The sequence below is a fragment of the Equus asinus genome, chromosome 2, assembly GCF_041296235.1.
Source record: "Equus asinus isolate D_3611 breed Donkey chromosome 2, EquAss-T2T_v2, whole genome shotgun sequence".
NCBI lineage: Eukaryota > Metazoa > Chordata > Mammalia > Perissodactyla > Equidae > Equus > Equus asinus.
Window position 1 is genome coordinate 27,601,909 of NC_091791.1, and position 23,887 is coordinate 27,625,795.

Consider the following 23,887-nt stretch of genomic DNA (forward strand, 5'->3'; position numbering starts at 1 on the left):
TCCGAAGCTGAAGGAAGGGGCTGGAAGTGTGCGTGGCTGTCCGCGTACGGAGCCCGGGCTCCATCATTACTCTGGGGACTGGGATGAGGGCGGATCTGAGGAGCTGCAGAGAGCAGCCTCCACACGCAGGCTTAGATCTTCCCAGGGAATCGGCCTCCCCACGCCGCCGGGGGGTCCGCCGGGGCCGGGCCAGAAGCGGGGAGAATGGCCAGCCTTACTGTCTTTGAGGTCGCCCTGGCGGTACCAGAGGAGATAGTAGCCTCGCTCTCCTCTTCCTCGCTGAGTGCGGGCCTCTGGGGGGAGGGGTGTAAATCCCAGAACACAAAGAAGTGCCGCTTGAAAGGGATGCCTGGTGGATTTTACGCCGCCTCGGTGACTGCATGGCGGGGGCGCTTCTGCAGTCCCGAGTTAGTTACTTGCTGAGGGTTCTGCAAAGTCTGGTTGTTGGTGATGACCAGTGTTCCCTTCAGTACTTAATCCGTGTTGATGGAGGCAGATTTGCTGCCTGGTCCCTAGTATTTCCTTCGGAACCTATTGCAACCATCTTTTGCATATGAACACACCGGAACCAAAGGTCTTCATCTCGGCTTGGGGTCTCCAAACTAAAAAGAATGGGAAATTAAAACTGAAGAGTGGCCGTCAATTTGAGGCAAGCCTTTTCTCTGTCAGACCTAATTAAAGCTTTCCCAAATGGTGAATTCTGATGTGCGGCAGATTTGACCGTTGACACTCTGTTCCTTGTTGATTTCTGTGCACTTAGTTGGAGGATGTTAAAATGAAATTGAGTAGATTTAGAGCTAGTCAGAGAAAATATGATTTTTAAGTATTTAGAGCAGATTGGTTGGCTTACCAGCTGCAGGGAGCCAGCCCTCAAACTTATAGTTACTTCCCTACACCAACCCCAGTCCTTTTTTGACTTTCCGAAATGTTGAACCACGTCTGTTGATTTATGAAACAAGAAAAAGCTAGATGTCCACAGGAAAAAAAAATACCTGTAGCTTTCGTCAGATTATGCAAAGAGTGAATTTTGATAGAAAAAAATCTCAATTGATTTTACATTGTCAGATTGTTAAAGAAGTAGAATTATTTGATCTGAAGTTGTCAGTCCCATTTCACACTTGCTACATTGCAGTTTTATTAACCTCAGGCGAAACAGATTTTTACATGTTTTCTTTTTATTAATCGTTTATACATGAGCTGTCCATTTAAAGGCTAATTTTTTCTCAACAAATGAGTACAAATGTAAATATTTACACAGAAAATAACTAGAATTGAAATGAAAAGACATGCCAAGCCAACAGAGAATGAGATATCATGAATGAGTTGGCTAACTTTTCCCAGTTTGTTTATCAATTAAGTGGACTATGTAATTTCATGATTGTTTAATTTGTAATTACAGGCCACAATAAATTAACCACTTCTCGTGTTTCCAGGTGCAGATTGACACTGTATACAACAAGTTGACAGTGTATACAACACTGTTGTATACAACTGTTCTATTCAATGATCAAGACAGATTTTGTTTTACTTTTTCTTTTTTCCTAAAAGGAACAATAAGAAATTAGGACAAATTCTTTTGGATTTTTTATCTGGTTTCCCAAATACATTTTCTTCTCTCTCTCCAAAAGTGTGAGCTATTCTTAGAACTGAAAGTGGAACGCGGAATTTAAACGGTCAGTGGTGTGATTCAGTGTGTCACATCTGGTATCCCGTGAGCCCCCATGGTAACTGTACTGCTGAATAGTGAGTCTCAGGTTTTGGGGTTTTTTTTAAAGCCTTCAGCTATGACTAATACATAATTTTTTTTTTAATTTGGCATACTACAACAAAAACCCATTATTGGTTTCTCTGAACATTTGGGGTAAATTATTTTACCCCTGACTTACGATCCCAAGTCCTTGGTGAAATACTAAAATGACAGTAATTTAGTGCATAACTAATCATTGTTATTTAATAGATGACTCATTCAGGAATTATTTATAGAGTACTTTTTACACATATGTGAACCTAGTGGTCATTATCAAGCATGTTCAACATTTAAAGATTGTTCCCAAGATTGTTTTCTGGTCAGAAAATGGTCAGTGAAAAGTAAAAAGAAATAAATACAACTACTGTTTTGAGTGCCTGTTATGCACCATGCTTTACGTATATTACCTCCTTTAATCTTCATAGCATTTTTCTTGAGATATAAGTATTGTTCCCATTTTCTAGATGACTCTGTGCCAGGGGTTACACATAGAGGGAAGTTGACAAGTCAGTGAAACTGCAAAGTCCATGTGTTCCTTTCTTTAGAACTCTTGTGAGTGGGAACCTACTCTTCCTGAGGGGATGCCCATATTTTGTTCTTCTGGAAACATTGTATTTATTTAGTAGCGAGATGAGAAGAAAGAAGAAAAGGTTTGGGTGAGGTTCTGCCTGTCAAAGCTCTGGGAGTTCCTGGAAATTAAGGTCTCTCTCAGCAGCAACAATTTTTTTGTTAGTTTAAAGAGGTAAGAATGAAGTCATTTCCATTTAAGCTAGTTATGGGGAGTGAGTGTACTTGACAGTTTGCTTACTAGTTTTAATATTTACGTTTTAGCTGCTCCTCACAGCCACGTATATTATCCGTATACCAACGCATTCCTCTCTCTCCTTCTCCACCCCAGTTTCTCTGAATGACCTAGTGTGCATCGTTTTAGGTCAGTGCGCCATGCCTCTGCTAGTAGTTGAGTTTAAGCTGATTTTGAGGCAGATAAAATGTCTGTAGTCAACAGCACATCTATTCATGATTTGCCTGTAGAAAAGTTTGTTTAAATGTTCTGTGGCTGAGTCAGACCATTTCTGTCCACCAGGGTGCAGACAACTTGTATATATGCATGCTGGTCACGTACAATATACAATTAACTAAAGTTCTGGTTTCTTAAATTGCCTTTATTTCACGTCATAGGAGTATAAATCCTACATAGAGATCATTTCTGCTTTGCTCACTATTGTAATTGGAGCACATTATGGGTGTTTAATGATGAATGAGTGAATGAATGGCTATTTTGACCAAAAATACACTTAAAAAATTCATTTCCTTGTATTTATATTGCAAAACTCAGCCCCATAATAAAAGTAACTTCTAATAGCTGTCTCACTTCATTTGACATTTAAAATAAAGTATGGACATATATGGATGGAAGCATAGAATAGACTTAGTCTGCTCTGTTTCGTCCAGCCTCTTAAATCAGCTTACTTTGTACCTTTCAGGCAGAACCCTGGTATCTATAAATATCCTCTTCCCTATTTAGCAAACCCTGATAATCCTGTGATCCTCTGTCCTCAGTAGTTGGATTAATATGATGCTGTATTGTATTTGCATTTGTCTTCCCTAGACCGTGCTTGAGATGCCATTTATCATCTTGCTTGAGGAATATATTAACTGAACTTTCAATTTCTCTGTAATTTCGCTTAAAGGTGAAATGTGTGAAGTTATCGTTTCTTGATGAAGAAAATCACTCGTTAGAAATGCAGCAGTCTTGTTTTTTATACCGTTAGGTGAATAAAGTTTAGCTATGGTTAGAATCGTTTCTTTCTCATCTGTGCCTTGCTTCTCTCCTTTGAAGATGAAGAAAACTTATGTTTTTCTTTTAATTATTCAATTTCAAAAATTAAAAAGTCTCAGCCTGAAGAATGCAGTATTTTTATTTACTGATTTTTTCAAAGAAGGGACAGATGAGGGAAACCCTAAAACGTTACATTCTGAACCTTGAAAATGTTTCATGGAAAACAGACCTTTTTTCACGATTTCTATGCCAGTAGATAATAGATGAGAAGAACTTTATTGCACTGTCATTTCATGTACTAATGTGATAAATTCCAGTTGTTTTAGAGTTTTATTGGAAGAGGTAATGGGGACATCGAGTCAGGAGCTCAGGAGGAGTAGCACAATGTGTTTTCCCTGTTCTTAGCCTTTTTATATCACCAGTCCCCTGAGGATCTCAGAATTCTAATTTTAAATGTTCTGAAAGGTGGTAAATGAGTGATTGCAATGTAGCTAACAGAAGCCAGGGGGACTTCTCGGTAAATATAGTTTTAAAAAGGAATGGTGTCAAAGTATTCAAGGCCAGGTAAGATTAAAAAAAAAAAAAAAAGCCTTTAAAAAAAAGACCTGCCTATCTTTTGTTTGTTTGTTTCAAATCTATTCAGTCTCTTCCCCAAGTCTATTTGTCTTTCTGTCTTAAACTAAACCTTCCATTGTATCGCTGGAAAAAACTGAGGCATAGAGAGGTTAATGTGGTTCTTAGCAAGTCAGTACAAATATGGTACTAGAAGTGGTAAACAAAGGAATTCTTAATAATTATGCATATTTGCAAATCATTGTTCAAAGACTCAATTGTTGAGAATTATTTCGCAGAATTGTTATTGGATCTTAGTGAACAGACTGGTTTGAATTATTGCCTGGTGCAATGCAGATAAAAAATATAACCATTTTATTTAGTTGTAAGACTCAGTTTGAAGGAATTTCCGCTTGGGCTGGGAGATTAGATTATATGCCCTTTAAACTCTGGGATTCTTTGACTCTTGTAACCATGCCTCATTGGAACAAGATTGTCAGCTGTAGGACAGAACAAATCACTATCTTATAAAATTTTGTCTTTATGCTTGTGGGTAGAAAGCATCATGGTTTACTTCCACCCATAAAAAAATAATAATAAAAGCAAGAATCAGAAATATTAGATTACTAGTCAGAAATACCCTGGTTAAATTTTGATGCTTTTTGCTTCAATGAGTGACATTTACAATTCCCTAACTTCTCTATTGTATCAGATTCTTCATTTGAAAAACATAGATAATCTATACCATGCACCTAGCCCGTAGGGTCTTCTGAAAGTTAGATGATGGTGGAGTATTTTGAATGATGAAGCCTTTCACCCGTGAACTCAAGTAGATAAAGTCTTAAACAGAGAGCCCAGATACAATGTTATAAACCGTTTTTCTTTCTTTTTTTTTTTTTTTTTTGTGTGTGTGTGTGTGTAGCGCCTTTAAATCTTGCATTAACTTGGGTGGATAGTGCTACTTAGTTCAACAACTGTTATCTAGTGTCTGTCTAATAAGTGCCAGGCATTGTGGGAGACAGAAGCTATAGTAAGGACTATACTTACTGTGAGCAAGCTCACTCTAGTAAAGGAGAAAAATACAAAAATCAATTAACCTATCGTCCAGTATGATGAGTGCTATACTCTAGGTGTATATAAAGGGCTTTAGGAACACGAGTTGAGAAGTAGTTCATACTCCCAGGAGATTTGAAGTGACTGCTAAGCTGGATTAACAGGAGGGCAGGAATAAGCCATGCTATTTATTAAGTTGCTGAATTTACTAACCTACATCTGCCAAAACTTAGGAGGGGGAAACAAATGAAATAAATGACATTAAAGTGGAAAATAAGAATAATTAAACCCTCTACAACCAAGAACTTTGTTCAGGGAGGAGAAGACATTCTGATGTCCAATAATATCAAAGTCGGTAACCCCAAAGTAATCTCTCTTCTTCATGGTTGTTCAAGGGCTTACTCTCAATTTTGCGTAAATTGAAAAGTGCACCAGACCAGGAGGTGAGAATCCTTCTCCTGGGCTTGGATAATGCTGGCAAGACTACTCTGCTGAAGCAGCTTGCATCTGAAGACATCAGCCACATCACACCTACACAGGTGAGCACTGCCTTGGCCCCAGGTGCTTGTGTGACCTATGGAAGATGAAAATGGCGATATGAAAGACGAAATGAGAAATAGAGTTTTGTCCACTTCTAAGTTTTGTTACTGAGAAAAGTCTCTACAATTTAAAAATAATCTAAGATTTCAAAAATATATCGAGATTCCTTTCGTATAAGATACTTAGAGTGGTCAAATTCAGAGACAGGAAGTAGAATCGTGGATTCCAGTGGCTAGAGAGAGGGGGGAATGGGGAGTTTTTGTTTAATGGGCGTAAATAGTCAGTGTTGCAAGATGAAAAACGTCCTATGGGTGAATAGTGGTGATGGTTGCACAACAGTACGAATGTACTTAATGCCACTGACTATACTTAAAAATGGTTCAAATGGTGGGGCTGGCCCAGTGGCTCAGCAGTTAAGTGTGCACGTTCCACTTCAGTGGCCTGGGGTTTACCACTTCAGATCCTGGGTGTGGACCTATGCACCGCTTGTCAGCCGTGCTGTGGTAGGCATCCCACATACAAAGCAGAGGAAGATGGGCACGGATGTTAGCTCAGGGCCAGTCTTCCTCAGCAAAAAGAGGAGGATGGGCAGCAGATGTTAGTTCAGGGCTAATCCTCCTCAAAAAAAAAAAAGGTTAAAAGGGTGAATTTTATGTTACTTTTTTTTTTTTGAGGAAGATTAGCCCTGAGCTAACATCTGCTGCCCATCCTCCTCTTTTTGCTGAGGAAGACTGGCCCTGAGCTAACATCCGTGCCCATCTTCCTCTGCTTTGTATGTGGGATGCCTACCACAACACGGCTTGCCAAGCAGTGCCATGTCCACACCTGGGATCCAAACTGGCGAACCCCAGGCCGCCGGAGCAGAATGTGCAAACTTAACCACTGTGCCGCCGGGCTGGCCCCTATGTTACATATTTTTACAACAATTTTTTAAATAAATAATTTAAATAAACGTGTGTGTGTATATATATGTCAAGACACAAATAGTTCCCTCAGATCTAAATGATTACTTTAAAAAATAGCTTTATCTTCTCTGATTATTAAATTAATACATGTAGAAAATACAGAGAATGTATAAAGGAATAAAACAAAGAGTACTGTGAGAAAAATCACTGTTAATATTTTAGTGTGTATTTTTCAGGCTTAATAAATACAAATATATATCAATTTTTAAAATAAAAAGAATTACCTATATTTTTTAATCCAGCCTCATCAACCCTCCTCCTTCCTAAGGCTAAGCGAGCAAAACACAAAGGATGAGGCAGTGGTGGTGCTCGCTGTGTGGACGTTGAAGGACAAGTCCCGTTGGAAGAACTGTACTAGGCTTCTTTTCTTTAGACTTCCTTCGCTGTAGGAAATCCTGAGGAAACTTGACCTTTAGCCAAGCCGTTGGGTTTCCTAACCGGGGACAGCTCTGTGGGTCTTAGTTACTTTAAAGGATGTGAGCATTAGAGATTTTAGCAAACCTGGGTTATTTAGCATTTTCTGCCGCGTAGTGAGATAAGAGCTTGGTGTCAGATTTGAATGGCTGTGCCGATGTGTGTACTTCACAGCCTACGGAGCCGTCCTGATTTGCAAGTCTTTGCAGACAAGTCATTTCAACTGCTACCAAATGAGCAATTTTACAGCTTCCGAACAAATTTAATGTATCGCCTAAGGAGGAGCAAATTACAGTAGTCTAGCCTAGAAGGGCTGAAAACATATATTAGTGTGTCAGGATTTCTGCCAGAAAAAGAAGGACTAGGGTTTTTTTTTTAGTATTAGCGATAGGCTATATCTCTCCAGAGCACCACTAAAATGTGGACTTCTACACGGTGAACATGGAAATGAGCTCAAAGTTATGGACCTAAAGTTGCAATTCTAACTTCCAGGCTTTGTTTGATGTGTTATAGGTGATTCTGTTATTATGTTATGTCAAGGTTTGATATTTATTCTTTAAAAACAAACTTTTATTGTGGTTTTGTTTTGTTTTATTTTGTTTTATTTTTTTCGTGAGGAAGTTTGGCCCTGAGGTAACATGTGTTGCCAACCTTCCTCTTTTTGCTTGAGGAAGACTGTCGCTGAGCTGACATCTGTGCCAGTCTTCCTCTATTTTGTATGTGGGACACCACTACAGTGTGTCTTGACAAGCAATGTATAGGGCCATACCTGGGATCCAGACCTGCAAACCCTGGGTCGCCAAAGTGGAGCGCTCCAACTTAACCACTATACCACCAGGCCTGCCCCTGCGGTTTTGTTTTATATTAGAAAACATAATAGATGCTCATTGTAGTAAATATAGAAAGTATATATAGGGGCTGGCCTGGTGGCATAGTCGTTAAGTTGACATGCTCCACTTTGGTGGCCCAGGGTTTGCAGTTTTGGATCCCAGGTGTGGACCTAGCCCAGGTCATCAAGCTCTGCTGTGGCAGCATCCCACATATAAAATAGAGGAAGATTGGCACAGATGTTAGCTCAGGGCCAGTCTTCCTCAGGCAAAAAGAGGAAGATTGACAACAGATGTTAGCTTAGGGCCAATCTTCCTCACCAAAAAAAAAAAAAAAGGAAAGAAAGAAAGTATAAATAAATAAAATTGAGAAACTGGAAGTCCCCTATAATGTCCAGTCATAGATAACCACTGTTAATATATAGGAATGTAGCCATTCATTTTTTTCTATGCATATATATGATAGGTTTATTTAAAATAAAAAATAAAAATGGTTCATAGAGAATATGCTGTTTTATAGCGTCTTTTTCACTTGATAATGTATCTTAAACATCTTTCTACATTGTTATATATGTAAATATTTATGCAATACACATCTCTAAATGTTTGTACCCATTCATTAGTATTTTCTTAGAATAATTTCTTAGTAGCTTTGTTGGGTCTGATGACTTACAGAATTTTAAGGCAGTTGATACATGTGGTCAAATTCCAGCATTTACTCTTATTTATTTCCCCCTTCATTCCAGAAGGATTTGATATTCCTGGATTTGGTATTTAGTGTTGTAGTTAAGTGTAGAATTTTTAAGCACACAAAAGTAGTTTTGTCAATGAGTCAGAAGGAAGCTGCCTTTTACAATAAGCTTAAGCCACTTCCCTTTAGGGTTCTTAAACTCCTAATTTATTCTGTCGTTGGCATTTTAGAGCAGCTGTCGTCAGCATCGCCCCCGGTTATCCTCCAGTGACTGTTTATCCTCAGTGGAAGTTGGGTGGCGTGTCCCTGTACCGTTGCACTGTGCCTTGTGCTTCTGCGCCAGGCAGTAGTCTTGGCAAGCCGCCAGAGGAGGCAAATGTTTATGGCGGCATCCCCAGGCCCACTTAACTCCACTTATTCTGGATGAAATGTCACTTCTGTGGTGGCAAGCTGTTGACTGGATTTTTTCAAATCCTGATTTCGCTATATCATTCTTGCAGGAAAGTTTTTTTTTTTTTTGGATTCTTCGAAGTGCCTTCTCTCCAAACCCCAACGGTCTTGTTGGTCTGTCTCTCTGCGCACCAACTCCCAGGTCACAATTCTGCCTCCCCTGATTTACCTACCTTCTTCAAAGTTCCACCTGGAGTAACTATGCTGAAAATGAGTACTCTCTTTGCAAGTTCATCAGACGTGCAATGGAAAGAAAAGAACCGTTTCACATGCCCACTTGTCTGTTTTCATCACTGCCTGTGGCCGCCGGTTCCGCTTCAGCGCTTGACCACGCTGAACCGGCAGGCCGACCTTCCTCACTGGACGGTGCTCCCGTTACAGACCAGCTCCCGCATGGCGTCCTGAGCCCAGCTCTTCCCTTTGCCTGATTATTCCACGTGAGGCAATTTCTTTAATTTTGAGCTGCTCTTCAGGAACCCAGTGTTCCCGATTGTGGCGCTTTCTCTTTTTAAACTTAGCGTTTGTTGTGTTCTGTTGAGTCCTCAGATTTAGCTTTGGTTTTTTTTTGTTAGTTACATGCAATATTCTGTTAAATTTTACCATCCTGAGAACTCATCAGAGGGTGTGGTCTGTGTTCATCCTCGGAGCTGTTCTCATACCATGTTGTCCTCGGCAGTTTTGTGTGTGTGTGTTTGTGTGTGCGCACTCACAATAGAAAGGGTCATGTCAGCCGTGACATTATTAACGCTGACTCCACAACCTGAATGAAGTAAGCACATATAAATACATTTCTTTCTTCTCTATCGGAGCAAACTGTTTTCAGTATCACTAGGGTCTCCTCTGGCAGAGTACCTCATAATTAATGAGTAACATAGCTGTTAAATGTAACCATCAGAATTATGCTCTCAAAGCTTAATAAAATGATATTTTTGTCTCTTTCTGTTTCAGGGTTTTAACATCAAAAGTGTGCAATCACAAGGTTTTAAACTGAATGTCTGGGACATTGGTGGACAGAGGAAAATCAGACCATACTGGAGGAATTATTTTGAAAATACCGATATTCTCGTAAGTACTCCTTCTACGGCACTAATTTAATTCAGAGTCTTTTCTGCCGTGCGTTAGGAACATTAACACTGTAATGTTCTTTCCTGTCCGTAATTCCATTGCTATAACATTGACCACTGTGACCTTAAGGCTAGCAGAAGGCTGCAGATCATGAGGGAGAAAGATCTTTGTATAACTTCGCGTAACACACCCACCTTGGCAAATAAGGTGTTTATTAATTACCACAGTGATTTGAACAGCAGAAGGGAAGTCAGAAGATCATGCCACTGACTCCGTCATCCCAAGGAAATCAACAAGTCAAGCGTATCCCAAAGAGAGCAACCAAGATAGTGAAAGTCCTGGAAACAGTGATGAATAAGGAATGGTGGAGAGACCTGATGTTGTCCTTTCTGGAAAAGAAAACACTTGGAACTGTCTTTGATTTTTCAAGAACTGTCTCGGGGCCGGCTCCGTGGCCGAGTGGTTAAGTTCGCGCGCTCCTCTGCGTCCGCCCGGGGTTCGGATCCTGGGCGCGGACATGGCACTGCTCGTCAGGCCCCGTTGAGGCGGCATCCCACATCCCACAGCTAGAAGGACGTGCAACTAAGATATACAACTGTGTACAGGGGGTGGTTGGGGAGATAAAAGTAGAAAAAAAAACAAGATTGGCAACAGTTGTTAGCTTCATCATGAATTGTTCTAGAGGACTGTGCAAGGAGCAGTTGGAGAGTATTAGGTGATAGAGTTTAACTCAGAATAAAGAAGCTTCCTATAACTGTAGCATCTGGGATTAGAAGAAGCTGCCTCATGCATTGGGCACTCCCTGGCTCAGGTGGCGTCCATTCAGGCAGAAGCCGAGATTTTAGCTCCCGGCTGTCTGTCACGTTCTCTAGAACCACTGAGTCAGAATTCTTGGAGATTTCACCGTCCGCAGACATGATTTCTCTAATACCTCAGCCTCTCGGTTCCTTCCTCTTCCCTCCAGTGATCTTGTCATCCACCCTCCCTCAGCCACTCACTCTCATGATCAGACCCTAAAAGCAGGGGGGTCTCATGAACTTGGATAGGAGAAAAAAATTGCATATTATTTTCACTAACCTCTAACTGAAAGTTGACATTTACTTCAGTTATGACCATAGACATTTCACCGCAATAATATCAGCCGTGTCCGTGTCTTCGTTACCAGTAGAGATCATCCTGCATCTTGAGTAGCATCCTCTCTGCTGCTTCCTCTGTCTCTTTCTGTTGGATCGTTCCTATCGGCAACGCACACATCCTGTGGTTGCTCTTGTTTAAAAACAAAAAACTCTTGTCCTGACTTTATGTGCCCCTCTAGACACTGTCCCGTTCCTCAGCCTCTCTTTACAACAAAACTCCTTAGAAGAGTTTCCTGCGCTCTCTGTCTCTATTTCCTCTCCTCCTGGACACTCAGAACCCTCCATTCAGTCTCACCAGGAATTCCACATGGCTCAGTCCAGTGTTCGGTTTTCAGTGCTCATCTTACTCAACCCATCAGCACATTCAACAAAGTTGGTCCTGGATCCGTGAAACGTTATCTTTCCTTGGCCTCAGGAATACCATTCCGTCTTGGTTTTCCTCTTGTCTCACTGACTACTCCTCAGTCTCCGTTGCTATATTTTTCTGTGTCTCCCAAACTCCAGATGTTGGAGGCCTGTGCTTTTCTTCTCTAAGTCGCTGCTTAGGTGACCTCTTCTAATTTCAGGGTGTTAGTCACCACCGACATGCTGGTGAACCCCACACTGTTCTCTCCAGCCTGGGACTCAGTTTCATAGAAAGCCAGTTGCATGTATCTGACATCTCCACTTCAGGGGCTAGTAAGTCGCCTCACCTCAGCGTGTCCAAACCCAGATTCCTATGTTCGTCCACCCCTGCCCCAACCTCTTCCTTCTACAGCCTTCTCAGTAAATGACAGTTCCATTCCTCCCAGAGCACTGGGGTCATTCTTGGCTCCTTCCCTCTCAGTCCCCTCATCTGATCCATCAGCTAATCCTGTCAATTCGACCTTCAAAATATTTCTAGACTCTGACCACTTCTCTCCACCTCTGCTGCTGCCGTGCACTGAGAATTGCAGCATCCTTTTAACGAGTCCCCTTACTTCTTCCTCGCCTCCCTGAAGACTCTTCTCAACACTGTAGCTATGGTGATCCTATTAAAACACAGGCTTCCTGTCTCAGAATAAAAGCCAAGGTCCTTCCAGTGGCCTACGAGGCCTCCCACCTTCTGGGATCTCTTTCCTGTCTGACTTACCCTCCCCTCCTAACTTGGTGCCAGCCACACTGGCCTTCTTGCCGTTCCTGGAACACGCGTGCTCCCCACCTCGGGGGCCTTTGTTGTTGCTATTTCCAATGCTAGAATTCTTTTTCCTTAGATATCCTTATGGCTTATTCCTTCACTTCCTTCAACTCTTTGCCCATATGTCACCTTATCACTGAGACCTTCCCTGATTACTGTATTTAAAATTGTGATGCCTGTCTCCACCCTTCTGGCACTACGATTTTTCCTTGCTTTTTTTTTCTTTTTTCCCTCCATCAGATCTATCAGCACCTATCACTGGAATGTAAGTTCTGTGAAGGCAGGAATTTTGCTTTTTTTTTTCCCAACTGATGCATCCCCAGTACTTAGAAAAGTACTGAATGAATGAAATGGATAATTCTTATAGATGGATCCTGACATTAGATAGAATGTGGAGTTCTATAACTTCTAAATTCACTTCCAACTCTAAGGTTCTGTGATCCTGTATCATTGTGGTCAAGTCCAGGGGCTTGTTAATTCCTTCTATAAAATGGATAAAGCATGTCCCTCACAGAGGGTTTATGAGAAGTAGTGAATTCATTCACTCACTATGATTTTTTTTTTTTTTTTTTGGTGAGGAAGACTGGCCCTGAGCTAACATCTGTTACCAATCTTCCTCTTTTTGCTTGAGGAAGATTGTCACTGAGCTAACATCTGTGGCAGTCTTCCTCCATTTTGTTTATGGAACACTGCCACAGCATGGCTTGATGAGCAGTGTATAGGTCTGCTCCCAGGATCCACACCCACGAACCCCAGGCCGCCAAAGTGGAGCACACGTACTTAACCACTACACCAGTGGGCTGGCCTCTCTCACTCACCATGATTCTTAAATGGAGAATAATACCAAAATGTAAAATTGTACTGTCATCAAATCAGTAAATACATTTGAGGTACTGAGATGGGCATCACACAGGCTTGTCATATTTCCAGCCCTTGGTGAAGGTAAGTTCCAGTAGCTTCCTGGTGCCAGGTTAAAAGTTTAAATGGATGAGAAGAAAAAGATGAGACAGATGCATCCATCCGTCTATCCATCTATTCAACTAGTTATTCTTCCACAATGTCTTATATACCTTCTAGGAGAATAGAAGAGAGAGCTGGGGGGAAAAGAAAAATTTTCCCTTTAAGACAGAAAGAAGGTTCTTTCTGTAATCTGAAATAATGTGTCCATTCTTGAAGTATAATTTTTTAATTTTAGAAATTTTCCAATTTATGCAAAGGTCAAGAAAATAGATCAAGAAAAAGAAAAAGGTCAAGAAATATAATGAAACTCCAGATACCTACCCATCACCCAGGTTCCTTAATTTCAGTTTTGGCAATCTTCTTTCATCTCCTCTACCACTCCTTTTTTTTTTTTTTTTTTTTTAAGTATTTTAAAGCAAATCCAAGCCATCGTATTATTTCATTCATAATTACTTGAAATGTATATTTGAAAGATCAGTCTCTAAATTGTGATATGAAACTACATATTAGAAAAACTGACCATTTAAAATCAGTTTCAAATCCCAAAAATTAACAAGAAGCTCCTGGAACTAAGTGATTATAGCAGGTTTGCAGGATATAAGGTTAGTATAGAAAAGTCAATTGTTTACCAGCAATGAACAATTGGAATTTGAAATGAAAAGCAAAATACCATTTTCATTAGCACCCACCGAAAAAAGAAATACTTAGGCATAAATTTAAGAAAATAAATAGAGAATTTATATGAGGAAAACTACAAAACTAATAAGAGAAATCAAAGAAGATCTAAACAGATGAGGAAATATTCCATATTCATGGATTGGAAGACTTACTATTCTTTTTTTTGAGGAAGATGAGCCCTGAGCTAACATCTGCCGCCGATCCTCCTTTTTTTGCTGAGGAAGACTGGCCCTGAGCCATGGCCGTCTTCCTCTACTTTATATGTGGGATGCCTACCACAGCATGGCTTGCCAAGCAGTGCCATGTCCGCACCCGGGATCCGAACAGCAAACCCCAGGCCGTTGAAGCAGAACATGCGCACTTAACCACTGCGCCGCCGGGCCGGCCCCTGGAAGATTTAATATTCTTAAGATGTCAATTCTGCCCAACTTGATCTATAGATTATATAGATCAGCTATAGCTTCAATGCAATTCTAATCAAAATCTCAGTGAGTTATCTTATGGATATTGACAAACTGATTCTAAAGTTTATATGGAAAGGCAAAAGATCCAGAATAGCCAACACAATGCTAAAGAACAGAATCGGAGAACCAGCACCACTGGACTTCAGGACTTTTCATAAAGCCACAGTAATCAAGACAGCATGTGTCGGAGAAGGAAGAGACAAATCGATCAACGGAGCTAGATAGACAGCCCAGAAATAGACCCACAGGAATATTGCCAACTGATCTTCGACAAAGGGGCAAGACAGTTCAACAGAGGAAGGATAATCTTTTCAGCAAATGGTGCTGGAACAATGGGACATCCATATGCAAAAAAAAAAAAAAAAAATGTAGACACAGTCTTACCCCTTTCACAAACATTAACTCAAAATGGATCTTAGACCTAAATATGAAACGTAAAACTATAAAGTTTCTAAAAGATAATAGAGGAGAAAAATCTAGGTGACCTTGGGTTTGGCGATGAGATTTTAGATACAACACCAAAAGCACAATCCATGGAAGAAAAAATTATAATTTAGACTTTATTAGAATTTCAAACTTCTGCCCTGAGAATGACACTGTTAAAAGAATGAAGAACTGAGGCACAGACTGGGGGGAAATATTTGCAAAACAAATTATATGATAAAGTACTCCAAAATATACAAAGAACCCTTCAAACTCAACAATAAGAAAACAAACAACCCAAATAAAAACAGGCAAAAGATCTGAACAGACAACTCACCAGTGAAGATACACAAGTAAGCATATGAAAAGACACTCCACATCGTATGTCAGTAGGGAATTGCAAATTAGAACAACAGTGAAATGCCACTATATACCTACCGGAATGGCTAAAATCCAAAAAGCTGGCAGTACCAAATGCTGACGAGGATGTAGAACAACAGGAAATCCTAGTCATTGCTAATGGGAACACAGAATGGTGCAACCGCTTTGGAAGAGCGTTTGCGGTTTTTCCCAAAGTTAAACATAGTCTTCCCGTACGTACTATGTGATCCAGCAGTCACTCTTCAAGCTACCTACGCAATTAGTTGAAAACTTATGTCCACACAAAATCCTGCACACAAATGTTTATAGCAGCTTTATTCATAATTGCTAAACACTGGAAGCAACGAAGATGTCCTTCAATAGGTGAATGAATAAACAAGCTGTGGTAACATCCGTCTAATGGAATATGATTCAGTGATAAAAAGCAATGAGCTGTCAAGCCACAGAAAGACATGGAGGAACCTTAAATGCATATTGCTAACTGAAAGTCAAGCTGGAAAGGATGCATACTCCAACTATATGACATTTTTTAAGAGGCAAAACTATAGAAATTAGTAAAAATCTCTGTAAATAAAAGATTAGTGGTTTCCAGAGTTCCAGGGGTAGGGAGGGAAGGGATGAAGAGGATTTTAGAGTGATGAAACTATTCTGTATGAAACTCAGATGGTAGATGCATGTCATTATGGGTCTGTCAAAACTCATAGAGCTGTAGAACACAAAAATGAACCTAATGTATCAATATTGGTTGGTTAATTGTAATAAATGTACCATACCAATGCAAAACGTTACCAGGGAAAACTTGGGGTGGGAATGGAAGGGGAGTAGGTATATAGAACTCGGTGCTATCTGTTCAGTTATTCTGTAAATCTAAAACTGCTAAAACATTTAAGTCAGTTGATTTTTTAAAAGCTATAGATTCAAGTTAAATCATCGTGCCGTACACTTTAAACTTCTACAGTGCCGTATGCCAGTTCTCTCTCAATAAAACTGGGAGTAAAAAAGCTATAGATTATCTTTTGCTTTTTGAGTCAGGAGTTGGGAAAAAGCAGGTGATTGAGAGAAATAGTTCTGTCTGTTCATCTGCTGGATTAAGGTACTTTGAAAGAAATACCCAAATAAGAACAGTATATAAGGACATTAATGACTCTGAGGCTCCGTAAGGAGGTCTCAGACACTCTGTGGTCTACAGGTCAAGGTAATTTTAAATGATAAGTTCTCACATCTTGAGGGTAGACTGCAAGGTGGTTGCAGTATGGCTCGGATTCCACACTTCTCATTAGCTGAGAGTGCCTGGGAGTTAGCACAGTACAGCGAGAATCAATTCAGAGCAACCGCAGAGGAGATTTCTCCAACTACATCACACTGCCAGAAGCAGACGATATTTTGGATTCAGAGTCAACTTTTCATTATTCTCCAGTGCCATTTGAGACTGAACATGTCTTGGGGAGCAGCTGAGTCCACAGGGTTAGACTCTAAGGCCTTGTGACTCTTAGCCCCGTCTGCCAGTTTGTAGCTGCTTAGAGTGGCAGTGGCTGATAGGTTATATTCATTTGTTTGTCTGTATTTAATAGTCTCCCCTTGTTGGTTGAAAAGGCCTATTGCACTAGACTTCACGCTGCCTAGAAGAGCAGGGTTGAGCCTTGACACACTGAGTTGCCTGGTTAACTCTTTTCAATTATCTCTGGAGCGCCATAATAAATTCTGGCTTTAGGGCAGGCGTCGACAAACTGATCCAGCCTGCCTCCTGTTATTGTATGGCCTGTTAGCCAGGAACAGTTTTTCCATTTTTAAATGGTTGGGGAAAAAAAAAATCAAAAGAAGAATAAGATTTCATGACACATGAAAATGATATGAAATTCAAATTTCAGTGTCCATAAATAAAGTTCTGTTGGAACACAGCCATGTCCCTTTCTTTACGTATTTTTTATGGTTGCTTTCACACTGTTACAGCAAAGTTCGCTAGCTGTCAAAGAGATTGTACGAGCCACAAAGCCTCAAGTATTTACCACCTGACCCCTTAACAGAAAAAGATTGTCGACCCTCACTTTAGAGTATTAAATGGTTCCCTAGAGATTTGAAAGAGTCAGGGCAACTCCTAAAAGTGCCAAAGTTATTCTCAGGGAAGATGACACTGAGAACATCTGACTGCAGCTTTATTAATTTGGGGGAAGTGACTAAGAAATGAAACCTGAGGTGTGATAGAAGGGAGGAGATAGGGTGTCTTCCGTTTCTCATAGGCCAGGAAATAACAGCCTTTTTATAGATAAAAATACATAATTTCTTTTCAAAGTATATTCCTATTACTGCTAAACTCCATTTACATATCATCAGTATTTCCATAATATCACTCACACTTGAGCATCAGTACTGCTAGAGCACAAATAATTGCAAACCGCAGGTTATCCAGAAAGCTTGCCTGTCAGTTTCACCCTCCTCTTAGACTTTTGCTCAAGCTATCAATAAAAAGCCACACTGTTTAGTGTCATCTCTTCTTGCCTCTGTCTTACCCCTCTGGTAGAGAAATACGTAGGAGCAATAAAATGGCCAAAAGGTGGCAGCAGGAGGGAGGAGGACCGGAAGCAAGAGGAGAAACAAAGAGCCGTCCATTCACACACTGGATAATCAGTCTGGATGATCCAGCGCTGGCAGAACTTCCATCAAGAAAGGTTCTTCTCTAGGTCTTCCTCCCACAACCGAATAAGAATTTCAAAGCAGTTGCCGAAGAAGGTGTGAATTGGCTTTGCTTAAAGCATCATTCTCATTCCGAGTGCCATGGATTATAACTTCATTTTAGAACAGGTTTATGAAACTTGATTTTTGAAGGTCCATAATGTTTTAAGATCAGTCAGAAGCACTAACATGTTGAATTTTCTCTGATACTTCCTGAGCGTTTTTTATTGATTGCTAGTTGGTTTTTGGATTAAAATCTTTTTTACATGACTGGATTAACAGCTATGTTATTTAAAAACAAAACAAAACAAAACAAAAGCCAATCGGCTATCCTCATCTTTAGCTATCAACCAGAATTAAACAGATGCTTGCATGAAGGAACTGGGCAGCGCTGGGAAGCGGGGCAACCAGGAGAAGAGTCCACCGCTGCAGGAAACAGATCTGTGGGCTCACCAGCGGCTGGCGCTCATGACTTTTTCACTTGGCCCTTTTAATAAACAGGCAGTTGTTTTATGGACTTCCTCCTGGAATTATTGTGCGGTAATCTTCAAATTTTATGAGTTATGTGAGAAAAATGCTAAATGATAGGCAGAATTTATGTATAGTTAAGGGAAAACCGCCTTTTGAATCTCGTCATGAAAATGTTTCCTGTGAAATTTCATGCCAAAGCAATACATAGCAAGTAATTTAGCTTATGCAAAAGTTAAAACTTTCTTCTCGTTGACCTTCAGCCTCGGGATTCTCTGGTATTTAACTGGCCATCTTTCTTGTCTTCTATTAAAACTATCTTTCCATTCCTTATTATTCTCTCCCAGCTGTCTGTTTTTTGTCATATCAAACATGGATTTCTTAACTGAATCTTCAGTTGTGGCCTCAGCCTTGTCTCAGACTTCTCTTTTCCGCCCTTACCTTCTTAACTCCCACCCTTTGCTCCCAATTGCTCTGTCTCCTGCTTTGTGATTCCTTTCTTGCCCAATGACCTACATGCAGGCTTCAGGCAGCCCTCTGGGCCCAAAACACCCTCCCAGTGATCATCCGACCCACCCTCCCCTCCTTCCCATCTTCTTGCGCTGTTGCCCAGTGAAGATCACTCTAATCCACTGTAAACTCCCGCATAATTTCTAACTAGATCTTTCATGTTGAGGTTCACTCTCTCATTGTATTCCTTCTTTCTCCATCTCTGTTTATACTGTGCCTGCCACTTTACAAATGTGAGCCCCACTGGTAGAAAACCAAGCTACCACCATGTTCTGCATAGTGACTAATCAGACAGTATTGGATTTGGGGCATATGTGGTGTGCAGAGCCCATTAATGCATATATTAACATTGAGTCAGAGGAATTTTTTTTTTTTAAAGATTGGCACCTGAGCTAACATCTGTTGCCAATCTTCTTTTTTTTCTTCTTCCTCTTCTCCCCAAAACCCCCCAGTACATAGTTGTATATTCTGGTTGTAGGTCCTTCTGGTTGTGTTATGTGGGACACCGCCTCAGCATGGCCTGATGAGCAGTGCTGGGTCCACGCCCAGGATCCAAACTGGAGAAACCCTGGACCACCAAGGCAGAGTGCATGAACTTAACCACTCAGCCACGGGGCTAGCCCCAAGCAAAGGGATTTTAACTGTTTTTTTCCTTTCAAAAGAGAGTGAGTTTTCAGAGTAGCACAGAATTTGACTTGCATACAGAAATGCCTATGTGCATTATAATATATCAGTTTATATAATTTAAGGCATTTAAAGTAACAGTTGAAGATTGCTTTTTGTTATTGTTTTTAAATGAATGTGCTCTTTTAAAAGAGTGTTTCCAGGGCTGGCCCCGTGGCGGAGTGGTTAAGTTCCCGCACTCCGCTGCAGGCAGCCCAGTGTTTTGTTGATTTGAATCCTGGGCGTGGACATGGCACTGCTCATCAAACCACGCTGAGGCCGCGTCCCACATGCCACAACTAGAAGGACCCACAATGAAGAATATACAACTATGTACCGGGGGGCTTTGGGGAGAAAGAGGAAAAAAATAAAATCTTAAAAAAAAAAATGCTATAAAAGAGTGTTTCCATTATGCCATTAGTTTAATTCTAAACAATTCTAAATTCTTTAAAGAAAGCTTGAAAATTTGACAATTTTTAAGATTAGCAACTGGGAAAAGATTTACTACAAAGTTTAATGAAAAAAAGGACTACGAAAAATATATTTCTAGTTCTTTGATTTTTGTGTGAAGAAGAATTAGAAGGGAACTTTCATAGGAAATTAAAGTAATTAATGTATTTGGGTTCTGTAACAATAGGTGATTTTTCTTTCCTTTTTTGGTCTTACCTTACGTCCCTTTTTGTTGTTATAGGATGTTATTTATTCAATACATAAAATTCAGTGATGGGAGAGAAAGCTCGGGATTTGTGCTTTACGGTGAATCTCGAGACTTCTCTTACTCTGGCTAAGCCTCTGCCTTGCTGTTGTCCATGTTTGATCTTAACCTCCCAGCAGCCTGTGAAGGTGGGAATGGGATGGAGATCGCTGGGTCTCCTGCCTCCTCAGCACCTGAAGTCAGCATGTAGTTAATACTGCAAATGGTACTTCAGAGTGATGATGTTTGAGGACCGCCTGCAAACGCCATCCCTTCCTCGCAGCTGGGACGCAGTACAGCAGAACGCTTCAGAGCGACAGTGCACTTTACTGCCAGGTGTGCCTGAGCTTGCATCCCAATTTTGTCAAGCACCAGATACAATGTAGGCAAGTGACTTAACTTCTTTAGGCTTATGTTTATTTACGTTTAAATGGGAAAAGACTGAAATCCATCCCATAGAGTCTCGGGAATTTATAGGGTAAATCTAGTAAGAATGTTCAGTGAATGCCCATTAAATGTAGCTATTTTTTTATCCTGCTTGTCTCTCTTGATTTCCTACTTTGGAGCTTTGCTGGAGGTATTTTCGAGGCAGCCCCCATTTAGTTAATTCATGTGTTTATTTTGCATCTGTAAATTCAGTAAGAGCTACCAGCCCAGTGTCTGTGTGCTGTTGTGAACTCTGCTGATGGCAGGTCACCTGCTCCTTCTGTAGAAGTCGCCCTGTTTCCGTGTCTGCTTATTGAAGTAACCTTCTTCTTTTACTTTACAGATATATGTAATTGACAGCGCAGACAGAAAAAGATTTGAAGAGACGGGTCAGGTAAATAGTTCTTCTGTTGAGATATTTCCCAAGTAACTGGTATTCATTAATCTACCTTGGACATGTATGAGAGGGAGGGAGGGAGGTATTTTTTGTTTAACCTTTGCAGTTTAAACAAGACAGTCATTCTGGCAAGTAGGCAGAAATACCAGTTGCCTAAAAAGAAATTAGTTGAAAATCCTTTAAACAATTTTTTTATTAAAGGCTTTTGGTTTTAACCAAACTAAATTGATAAGATATAAGCAAATGGAACTTAACGCCATGCCCCAGCTCTTCAGGTTTCTACCTAGGCCAGGTAGAAATGAACCAAGAGGAACAATTCTCTTATCATTTCTATGTATGTTTTTCAGTACCAACTTACTTGATCCAAGGATAGCTTTAACAAATTCCAACAGGTGGGAAGAAATGTACAAGCCAAGACTAAGCTGCTCTGGTTTCCAAGCCAAGAGATAGGAGTACTTTGAACCCATATATGGCTTGAAATGCAGAGTACATGTCAACATGATTACACGATGAAATTTGTCTACACTATTTTAAATAGAGAAGCAGTGGGCATAGACCGTTTTACCCAGACTGAGTACGCTGATAAGAAGCAAGGAGTAGAGTGGACTCTCTGGAGAAGCGTGCCTCCATCTCATTACGGAGTCCTTGGCCTGTGTCCCAAACTACCACAGGTGGGGTTCCAAAGGTAGCAGTCCCCGTGTTTATGTTCCTTTTTCCTGGAAATTAATCAAAACTCTCCAGATTCCTGGAGACAGCCCATTTCCCTTCCATACCTTGACGATTTCTGGATCATCACTCATGTGAACCAGTTCTAAACATGAGCTTGGAGGTGAAGGGTGGCGTATAATGACCTGCCTCTTGAACCATCCAGTTCTCTTTGACAGCCAGTGTCTTAAGTAGCTAAAATGTGGGTTTAATGGGGAAGAGGTGGGTCCTGGCATGTAGGTAAGCATACGCCCTCTCCTATGCTTATTTCAGATAGAATCAACATACAGTTTAGACCCCAACCAATAACCTAAAAATCCGAGAGACCTTGCCAAGTGGACTAATACAGTTATTTTAGGATGTGGATTTGATTAAACACGCGTGCATGCATGTTTTGGAGAATAGAGATTGATGAAACATAATTATAGTGTCTAAAGCAATTGTCATTTTAAATTTAAATTTTTAAGAATATGTATGTGTATATATATATATACATATAGATATATGTGTGTGTGTGTGTGTGTATATATGCATTGAAAGTTATTTGCAGATAATAACCGTGGGTAGGTTTTAAATCTTTACTACAACTTGTGTTCTCCCTTGAACAGTGTTTCTCAAAGTATGATCTATGAATCCCTGATCATGCTCACTTCAGCACGTATACGATGAATCCACTATAGCAGAACCACCTGGGGAGCTGGTTAAAAATGCAGATTCCTGGGCCCTGGCTCAGACTTTCCAAGCTCAGCATCTCTGAGGTGTGCCCAGGAGTCTGTCAGGGGATTCTTCCACAGGCTCAAGTTTGAGAACCACTGCCCTTGGAAGTTGCTAGTTGATCAGCTTAAGTGTTTTGTTTCTTTCTTACTACAAGTGCCTGGTTAAATATCATAGATTTCATCCTTCTCTCCCTCTTTGTTCCCCAAATGATCCAGGAACTGGCTGAATTACTGGAGGAAGAAAAGCTAAGTTGTGTGCCAGTGCTCATCTTTGCTAATAAGCAGGATTTGCTCACAGCAGCCCCTGCCTCTGAAATTGCAGAAGGACTGAACCTGCACACCATCCGTGACCGAGTCTGGCAGATCCAGTCTTGCTCAGCTCTCACAGGAGAGGGCATTCAGGTGAGATTATCGGAAGGCTCGGTCACCTGGCAACATGGCAGCCAGCTAAGGTAGTCTGTCTGATTGGTTGGGCTGATCTAGATAGAAAAAGGTATGAAACAAATAGCCTTTGATTGGCAGATGAACCCTTCCAGGATGTGAAGGGCATGGAGGAGTTGAGTTCTTTTCTATTTAGCAATCAGGCTGATGTCATTAACTGTTCCAGGAAAGCCACAGATACACATACCCTACACAAGCAGCAAATTACCCCATTGGGTAGAAGGTCAAAACAGAAGACTTCGAGGATGATTTCTAACTCTAGGATTCTTTGATGATCTGGTTGGGGGTTTTGTGTTATGTCTAATATTATGGATGCTAAATACTTGGACTCCCATGGGAACAGAGCCGTCAGCTATCATGCACACTAGCGATGCTAGAAGTATTTCATTTTCTTCTGTTGGCTGTCTCCACTGCCCTCAGGGTTGGTGTCTGTTTCCTGCTACTTCAGGTTGGTTTCCCACTGGGAGGTTTCTGCTGACAGAAAGCCCCATGCTTTATACTGAGGAGCTGTGTACCGGAAGACCAGCCTCCTCCTCCTTTGCTGTTAATTTAGGGCAGAAAACGTTTGTATCCCAGACACCTGAGAGGCTGTATCCTCACAGAAGAGAAACAGTTTCGGCTCTGATGCTTCCTACCAAGCAGCTCGAACCAGGTGACACTTGGAGTCAGCCCTCCAGGACTGCTTCTTTATTCTGAAGCCCCAAAGTGCTCCACATGCCTCATTTTAAACATCTAGCTTACCTGCCAGGGAAGTGACAGTGCAGTGAGAGTCGGACAGTACTGCTCTAGGATGCTGTGGGGGATTAACAGCATCTAAAGAAACGTTATCCTCCCTCATTGCCATATGGCATGTGTCTCTTGACATGACCAGTTTGCTTCTCTCTCAAGTTGGTGTGTTGGGGTACAAGCCTGCGA

The 23,887-nt window shown here is 40.8% G+C and overlaps 1 protein-coding gene across 1 annotated transcript in view; it reads left to right on the plus strand.

Moving 5' to 3' along the window:
* Nucleotides 1–23,887, plus strand: part of ARL3 (ARF like GTPase 3) — a 32,691-nt gene that overhangs the window by 533 nt on the left and 8,271 nt on the right. The window contains exons 2-5 of the mRNA XM_014852011.3: nt 5,528–5,671; nt 9,968–10,084; nt 21,057–21,107; nt 22,748–22,933. Of these exons, the coding sequence (XP_014707497.1) occupies nt 5,528–5,671; nt 9,968–10,084; nt 21,057–21,107; nt 22,748–22,933 (498 nt within the window). The remainder of the gene's footprint in view (nt 1–5,527; nt 5,672–9,967; nt 10,085–21,056; nt 21,108–22,747; nt 22,934–23,887) is intronic.